Below are 9,203 nucleotides of genomic sequence, written 5' to 3'. Positions count from 1 at the left end.
ACACTGATTATATAGCGTGATAATAGCAAAGCAGAGTGTTTTGTTGTTTTTTTTTTTTTTTTTTACAGTTACATACAGTACTTTTATTGTTATGCTTTTTTTTTTTTCGCCATGCAAATCTAGCTATTACAAACACAGTTTACAGCAATTACAAATAATCTGGTTGAAATACAGATGAGTGCAAACAATTGCGTACAGGGTATTACAGATCACAATAACAAAACTGTCAAATGGTGTATGCACCATTTATATATTAGAGATGCACCGAAATGAAAATTCTTGGCCAAAGCCGAAACCGAATATAATGAAAAGCTTGGCCGAAAGCCGAAGGCCGAATGCCGAACACATTTTTTCGCGTTTGTTCCATTTATTTTGCCATTTTTTTTCACCATTGCATAAATTAAATAGTCAAAATGTGCTTTTTACTATTTTGTCTTGCTTTTCAAAGAAAAAAATCAATTACAAAAACTACAATTTCAAACTATTTATTTAACACTGAACATTTTTTTTTCATTCCAGCAGGCATAGGCTACCAACAAGGCACAATATAACTTTAAATAAATAAATGAGTAAAATAAAAATATGTTTGTGGTCATCTTTGAGCCCCCCTTGAATAGCCTATGTTAGGCCTATAACTGACTGCTGAAAGAATGGAACACTCTGTAGCCTAAAACAAAAAAGTACATTAAAAAGTGCATTGACAAGAGTGCAAAAAATGGTTCTATTCGGTTCTATACGGGTGATTATATTGGGGATATATACCGCTCGCGTCCCTGTACACCTCGCGGAGTATTGTAGTATATAATATTGTTAGATATGTTGTTAATATTATGGTCCTTGATGGATATAGTTAGTTTAAACTATACATTAGTTCATTTAGTCCCCGCTGGTTTTTCCGCTCCCAATCCATAGTACTAGTTCATGTTTCTTGTTTTGTGTTTTGACCCTGTTTTCTGTGACCGTGACTTTGATTCTTGCTTTGCCCCATTTATGCCTGTTTGCCGATCGCCCGACCCTTTGCCTGTCTTGACTACGTTTTTTGGATTATGATTTGGATTTGTCTGCCTGCCCTTAAATAAATACGTCTTTACCTGCTTCCGTACTCTACTCCCTTACGTCTCGCGACGTGACAGAATACTCCGGAACAGAACAAAACAAACGCACGTGTCCACAGTAAACATCCGTCAACATCCGAAGAGCATGTAGCTCGTGCATGCGCGCGCCCCCTCATCGAGGTCATGACATTCACGCATGTCACTCTGGTCGCTAGACTATTTGGTCGCGTCATCAAACAAGTCATTGTTCAGTCAAATTTATTCGGCCTTTTCACTTATTCGGCCGAACACCGAAAGTGCTTTCTTTTTTGCTATTTTCGCCAAATAATTTCGGTTGCCGAACATTAGGTGCATCCCTAGTTATAATAATATTTAGGGGGGAGAAACAAAACTATATCAATTCATCTCCGTTTCCTAATGCGATTTTTACATTTGCTCATTTAGCTGATGCTTCTCTCCACAGCACTGAGACAGGATACAACCAGAGATAACCCCCAAAGTTTAGGGGTCTTGCTCAAGGACCCAAGCTTGGCAGTGCTGGGATTTGTACCCAGAGGAAACCCCCAAAGCACAGGCAGAAACTGCCAACTCTGCACACACAGAGTGGAGGTGGGATTTGAACCCCCAACCACAGAGGTGTGGGACAAGCGAGAAGGACAAGATGTAAAGGAGTCCACCAGAAACTGCATCTGTAGAGGGCCTAGAAATGTAGGGGACTCCCCTATGATGTACCATTTGTAACATCTGAATCCTACATTCATTGTGTGTGTGTGTGTGAGAGAGAGAGAGAGTGAGTGAGAGAGAGCGAGATACTCTGCATAACCAGAAACTTTCAGAGTACACAGAAACACCTCCACCGTCTTTTATGCCACAGGAATTTCATCACGTCATACAGATATTGATACAGAGAGTATGTGGCTGTAGTGTGCAGTTTTTATTACTTTATTCTAGACTAATTATTCTTGACCACTTCAAGATAACACTTTGTCTGGGTTAGCCATGTTGGTGTACGCTGTAAACAAGGAAGTCAGATCACTCCTTTTAAATGTAGTTACTTGAATGCCAATTTAAATTTAATATGTGCTATTAAACACTGTTTACCACACTGTGATGCAGGTCTCATAGATGCTGGTTGTGTCTTTAGATTTTATAGCAAGCAATACATACTTTTAAAAGAATCAGATTTTTTCACCTGGGGGTTACTGTGGTTTAGTGATTAGTATGTTTGCCTCGCACATCCAGGGGTGGGGGATCGAATCCCGCCTTTGCCCTTTGTGCGCGGAGCTTGAATGTTCTTAGGGGGTTTCCTCTGGGTACTCCAGTTTCCTCCCCTAGTCCAAAGACGTGTTGTAGGCTGATTGGCATTTCCAAATTGTCCGTATCCTGCTATGGGTTGGCACCCCGTCCAGGGTCTCCCCCTCCTTGTGCCCCAAGTTCCCTGGAACAGACTTCAGTCTCCCCCACAACCCGGTGTAAGATAAGCGGTATGGAAAATAGGTGGAAATGATTTCACCTTCATTTCAATCATTAATAATACGTACAATATTAGTGAAATGTCTACACCCACAAGATGTGTGTGCGCAGGTGCGATTAGAAAAAAAGAAATAGAGAAAACATAACATAACTTTTGTTATTAGATTCACACAGACCAGTCAACAATTTGACTTCACCTTGCTATTCTCAGGGCAAAATCACCTGAAAATGATCTCTGTAGTATAATAGTATAATCTTTTTAAATGATGGTTTAGAAATTGAGCCAATCGTTTTAGAATGTTTCAGATATTAGTAATAGTTTCAAGTTTAACAGGTGAATAATCAAATGACTAACAATAATTAATGTAATACATGATACATTAAAGTGCAGCAACTGAAGCCTGATAACATGACATAATGTTCGTTTCATGTCTTTGGAAGTCATATTTAAATTAATAAAATACTCATTCCACAAATAACGTGTGTGTGTGTGTCTGTGTGTCTGTATTACACAGCAGTTTCTGTGCCAGTAGCAGGTGTGTGGTTCTCTCTCTCTATGTCTGTACACTTTTTGGGGAAAACACGATTCTCACTGTGTGAACCTCTTATCAACTTTTTTCCAACCACAAGACACGAGTGTAAAAACAGCTGTGGATATAGTTCCACATAACGGCAGTCCTCCAGGAGAATATTGCACACTTTCAGCAACAGATCTGCACATGTGCGTCTTCCATATTAACCTGAGGAAAAAGGAAATGAATCTCACTCTTACTGATGCACTTCCCTCTTACAGCTCACTGGAAGTGCTGTCCTGGATTCATGTGGCTGTCCTCAGCACGCACTGGCCTAGCGTGGTTCAGCCGAACTGGGGTCCCCCTCCTTCATCCCCGTAATACACAATTCTCACATCCCTTTTCTCTCTTATGCAAAACTTACATCAGTATAGAGAAGTACAGAGTCACACCAAGAAGTGGAGAATCAGACTTAAGTTTTTATTTAAATGTGCAAAGGTGGAATTTTTTTTGGCCTTGACAAATCAGTCAGCGTTCTTTGCTCCAGAAACAACTGACCCATTTGAATGTTTCTTAAAAAACTATGAAATACAAGGCTCCTTATGCACCATCTAAGGTATTAGTGTAAAATCCACCTATTCAGATTATATATATACACCGGTCAGCCATAACATTAAAACCACTGACAGGTGACGTGAATACCATTGATTATCTTGTTACAATGGCACCTGTCACGGGGGTGGGGGTATATTGGGCAGCAAGTGAACAGTCAGTTCTCAAAGTTGAAAATTGTGTTGGAAGAAGGAAAAGCATAAGTGACTTTGACAAGGGCAAAATTGTGATGCTAGACGTCTGGCACACCTTCAAAAATCTTGTGGAGTCCATGCCTGTATGGCTCAGAGCTGTTTTGGTGGCACAAGGGGGACTTACACAGTATTAGGCAGGTGGTTTTAATATAATGGTTGATTATTTACTTCACATACAGTTAGTTTAATGTTTCATAGCCTGCTAGAAGATATATGTGTTCTTTCTTTTTTCTTTGTTTCTTTGTTTCTGTCTTTAAAGCCATCTATCTAGCTACCTAACTAGTCCAAAAGTTCTGAATTACATCTGAATTAGTTCCTGTGCTAGATCTGATTTCTGGGTGTGCTGGGATTCATTGGTAAGATTTGCCATGAATGTGTGCATGCAGGCCATCTTGTCCTTCTTGTTCAAGGATTACAAGTCAAAAATTGTATTCTTAAATATCAGCAGTATCACTTCTCACATATTACCAGTATCATATCTCACAAAAATGATCATATCCCCCTTCTTCCCCTATTGAACCATCCCTTTCCAAGTGCACCAGAAGCCCTAAACTAACAATTGTTGACCAGGTATAGAGACCATGAAATGTTTATACAGATTCTTTGACATTTATAATTTCAGTGAGGAAGGAAGGAAAGGCTACAACATGTAACAACAACACCACTACCACCACAAACAACAACAGCAACAACAGCAACACTGCTACTACTACTACTACTACTACTACTATTACTTCTACTACTACTACTAATAGTAATGATGACATTTATTTGACATATTTTCATACTTAATATGACAGAAAGCCTCGGTCTATTAGAGATATCCTAGATTTTCTCTCTTCTGACTATATAGATACTTGGCCTCAGTATCTATATGGGTCTGGTCTCATTATTTGCTAATGCTGAGACAATAGGTCACTGTGCATACACCAACATTTTACACTATAAACAAACATGCAAAGTTTTCCATGGGAAGTACCATGGAAGTACCTAGAATTCATCTGGTTAAGTTTAGCTGCAATTGCTTTCATTTTTTCTGTGAGAAATCAGTCTTTATGCTGATATACTCGTGTAAGATGCTGAGTGGCTGGATTCTGGAGGAGGAGGAGTGATAACTGATGAGGAAATAAAAAAGGTTGTAGATAAGAATCAGGCTGTTGGACTGTTTGGACCTGGATTACTACCTCCCTCTGCTGGGCAACTAAAATGAGTTTACTTATAAAAACCTATTTATATTTACTTAAACTGAGCCCCTTTAGACTAAAAGTAAAGATACATGATTCAGAAATAGAGGGAAGTTTTTGGACATTTTGGAGCAGTTAATGCAGTTTCTGTAGTTTTTATTTATTTGGTGAATGTGAATATAATCTGAATTATCTACTATTTTATCTACTATAATCTACTGTATTATATTACATGCATCATGCTGTTTATCGCTTTTATCTCGCGTTTATCTGTATACTGTTTATCAACTCATTGCTTCATAATTCCTATTTATTTTATTTAACCTTACTGCCATTTGCATTACTGGCATGCATCATACTGTTTACCTTTACCTGTACACATGTCTACACATGTTTTTTAAAAGTTTTTTGAAACTATGATCAATCATGTCAGAACTTTTCCTACCCTCAATATGAAATTACAACGTATAAAAATTAAGTGAAAAACAACATTTATGGGGGGAAAAAATAAAATAAAAAACTTACAATAACCTGGTTGCATAAGTAGGACTAAGTAGACCCCTTCTTGCAAACAGTACAGCTAACGCATTACAAAAATTAAATAATAAAAATAAATAAAAAATCTATTAAAAAACCCCTTAAATCCACAACTAGCATTTTTTGTGAGTAAACTAACTAACTAGCCCCCTAAATGAACAAATCACATCAAAAACTTGCACTGATGACTAAATCACATCATCTGTGGCAGAATGCCAAATTAGAAGAGATAAGCAAGCATTATTATAGCAGTTAACAAGTTATGTTATATATCAAATCTGTGCCAAGTAAATTACATCTGGAAATACAAGTAAATACAAATATCCACATACTACTCATTAACACAGCGATTAGCGTTAACCTGGTAGTCACCTCTCCTTAGCTACAATGTTATATTATGATTCATGATTTATGAATTAACATTTGATTGCAAGTCCAGGTTTATGATTGAAGGGAGGAGGAACAGAGCTAAGGGGCGGGGCGTGTGATAGAAGAGGATGTGCGGGATGTTTTTGCTTCAGCTGGTGTTACAATCAGCCTTCATATTTTAAATAATTCAAATTATGTACCTGATAATGTGCAATGAATAGGAAAGGCTGTATACGTATCTACTGCACTATTCCTCATCAGACAATGATTTATCAGGAAAACTTTTACTGGGGCACAGCAACAGTTTTCTGGGGCTCGTGCCCCAGTAACAAGGGTCAAGCATCCCTAGTTGAACCTAACCTTGAACATGACAATTCTGAGCTAACCGTGTGAAGGGAACTGCATTACCACTAGTGACCACTAGATGCCGCAATTAACATACCCATAAAGTGAACGACGACCTTCTGTAAGACGTTTTCATGCTGTAGCTGTGAAATAAACACGAATAATACACTTATCTTGTATTTAGGCTGGCACTTTTTGTTATCTACAAATATGGAAAAGGTGGAGAAAGGGGTGTGTGGTACAAACAGGATGAAATCGTGGGAGGGTGGGGGTGAGGGGGTAGTATTTGGTGGAAAAAGAAACAACAAAATAAATAACGTCAATGTTATTTAAATTATTCATTTTTCCTATAACAAGTTGTTTATAAACTTTAGACATTGTTGAAATTCATTTGAATTTAGACACAGGACACTTACTTTGCAGCCACTTGCATAAAATTTATATGTTCACATTTTGTTGCATTTAGGGATGGTGCAGAAATATAAATAATGAACAGGCTAACCATAATCCAGGGTGAGATGGATTAACGACAATGCATAATATCTGACAACACTAACAATAATATCTGAGAGGGAACACCAATCCGAGATGAAAAGTCCAGCCTTTCAGTAGAAAGTTTGGGTTGTCACTAAGTGTGCATTAGCAGCACTTTGTCCATCCCATAATTTCCCCTGTGTGGTTGTGATGAGTTTTCTGTTCTCTGATCTCTGCACATTTTTGGTGCACCGTTTCCACCGCGCAAATACGTAAAGGGCACACGTTCGGCCGGGCGCCTGGCATTCATTTCCTACAAACAGGCAGCACCTTGGATACCAGGGAGCCTACTTGGTATGTCAGATTTAAAAAGCTTGGGACTGGGAGGGGAAGTGGGAAAAAAACGATAAATTGTATTCTTGCCAATGGGTACATTGTTAAATTAAAAAAAAAAAAGCATTTCAAAGCACCAAAAAACCCTATTCTCTTTTTATTTCTTTTTTCCCCCTCTCTTGCTAGTTTGCAAGGCGTTTTGCATCCACCAATGGGCTTTCAGGCTGCAGATATTGGGATGTAAATGAGCGCAGCGCGTGCTGGCGCAGTGAAAGCGTCGGATTGTTTATTGAGCCCCGTGCAGCCACGCGCCTGGCCCGCCGAGCCGCAGCTCAAGAATCCCGCAGCGGGGCGGAGACTCCCACACGAGCGTGCGTCTTTTTAAGGGGGTGGGGTGTCGGACGCGTGTTGAAAAAGGGCCGAGTGCTGCCAAAGTTTGTATCAGATCGAGCACTGGTAGGGGGCCAGTAGACACTTGGACATTTCGACAGTGAGAATTGGCCACACACGCGAAAGAAAGTTTTTTTTAGTTGCCACTTTGTTATTCTTCTTCATCTGCCTCGGTGGAATCACTGTACACGTCCGTCCTGGCGTACCCCAAGATCGAGATGGAGACTACCAGCAGTATGCCAACGACACAACTGGCGCAGGGTCAGTGCCACTTCGGACGCGTGGAGAGACGGCAAGAGTGCGCAATCTCCAACGCGAGCCAGAGTCAGAGCAAGAGCAAAGTGCTGAAGAGACAGCGCTCCAACTCTCCTGAACTGCTGCGCTGCAAGAGGAGGCTGAGCTTCACCGGCCTGGGCTACAGCATCCCCCAGCAGCAACCGGTCGCCGTGGCGCGGCGCAACGAGAGAGAAAGGAACCGGGTCAAGCAAGTAAACATGGGCTTTCAGACCCTGCGTCAGCACGTCCCGAACGGCGCGGCTAACAAAAAGATGAGCAAAGTAGAAACCCTGAGGTCTGCGGTGGAGTACATCCGCGCTCTGCAGCAACTCCTGGACGAGCACGACGCCATTTCGGCCGCGTTTCAGTGCGGAGTCCCCTCTCCAACCCTATCCAACAGTTACTCCGCGGATCCAGAGTCACCACATTCGTCTTACTCCTCCGACGACGGGAGTTACGAGCCTCTGAGCTCCGAGGAGCAGGAGCTGCTGGACTTCACCACATGGTTCAACAGATACTGAGGAAGTGCATTGCGCATCATCACAAACTCCAACCGAGCGCACCTGTCTTTCTACTTACAGTGCAAACTTCAACATCAGTCCAGAACCTTACCGCTTTGCAGGTTCAAGAACAAGACAAGACAAGGATTAAAGCGACGATGAAGTGTCCCCCCCCCCCCCCCCCCCGATTGGATTGGAGGACAAAGGATTAGAAACTCGACATAAAATGTTTAAAAGTGCAATTAAGGACTTCTGTTGTGTGCCATTTCACCAGCCGGTAGAGACGACGAGTCAGTGGGACTGTTCTGATTCAAACGCGCGCGTCCACGCGGCGTCCACGGGAAAATGCCGCACATGCGCAGTGTGAAGTTTGGCATACTGTTTGAAAAGGCTAGCGGCTAGATTTTAGTACAGAAATACGCCATTATTATCTAGTGTCTCTGCTGATTTAACTAGTTGCTGACGTGAACGTTTTTAAAATGGAAACTTGTTCCATAAGCTGTATTGTTGAAAAAATAAAATGAAGATTTATTTTTGTATGCCGAGCAAAACAACAACAACAACAATGTACACTGCCTCTCTGTGACAACGACCATGTTGTAAATGAATTAGTTGGAAGATACTATACGTTGTTGCTTTTAACACTGAATAGAATGCGATAGAACGTATTACTGATTAGACATGATGCTCTTTGCTAATGGGCAACGTGTATGGAAATGTTTTTGCAATATATGCACTTGTACTGTCTTTCTGTAGATTAAGAAAATGTACATATATGTGATTTAACAGATATGCTGTATTTTGTGTAAAATGTTTTTTTATATATATATATAAATAAATTCACTCTATTTATACATACGAGCTGCTTCTTTTTACATCCTGAACTCTGCAACTTCATCTTCACAGATATGAGCTGTCCATTCATCCCTTATTTCACATGTACATAAAT

At 40.4% G+C, this 9,203-nt stretch overlaps 1 protein-coding gene across 1 annotated transcript; it reads left to right on the top strand.

Moving 5' to 3' along the window:
• Positions 1-7,696: 7,696 nt before the first annotated feature.
• Positions 7,697-8,336, top strand: LOC128618424 (achaete-scute homolog 1b-like). The gene has a single exon (XM_053642011.1). It carries the CDS (start codon positions 7,697-7,699, stop codon positions 8,273-8,275), a length of 579 nt encoding a protein of 192 aa, XP_053497986.1. The 3' UTR covers positions 8,276-8,336.
• Positions 8,337-9,203: the final 867 nt, after the last annotated feature.

This window comes from Ictalurus furcatus, chromosome 14, assembly GCF_023375685.1.
Source record: "Ictalurus furcatus strain D&B chromosome 14, Billie_1.0, whole genome shotgun sequence".
Lineage (NCBI taxonomy): Eukaryota > Metazoa > Chordata > Actinopteri > Siluriformes > Ictaluridae > Ictalurus > Ictalurus furcatus.
The sequence above is the reverse complement of the archived record's forward strand: the minus strand, read 5'-3'. Positions and strand labels throughout refer to the sequence as shown.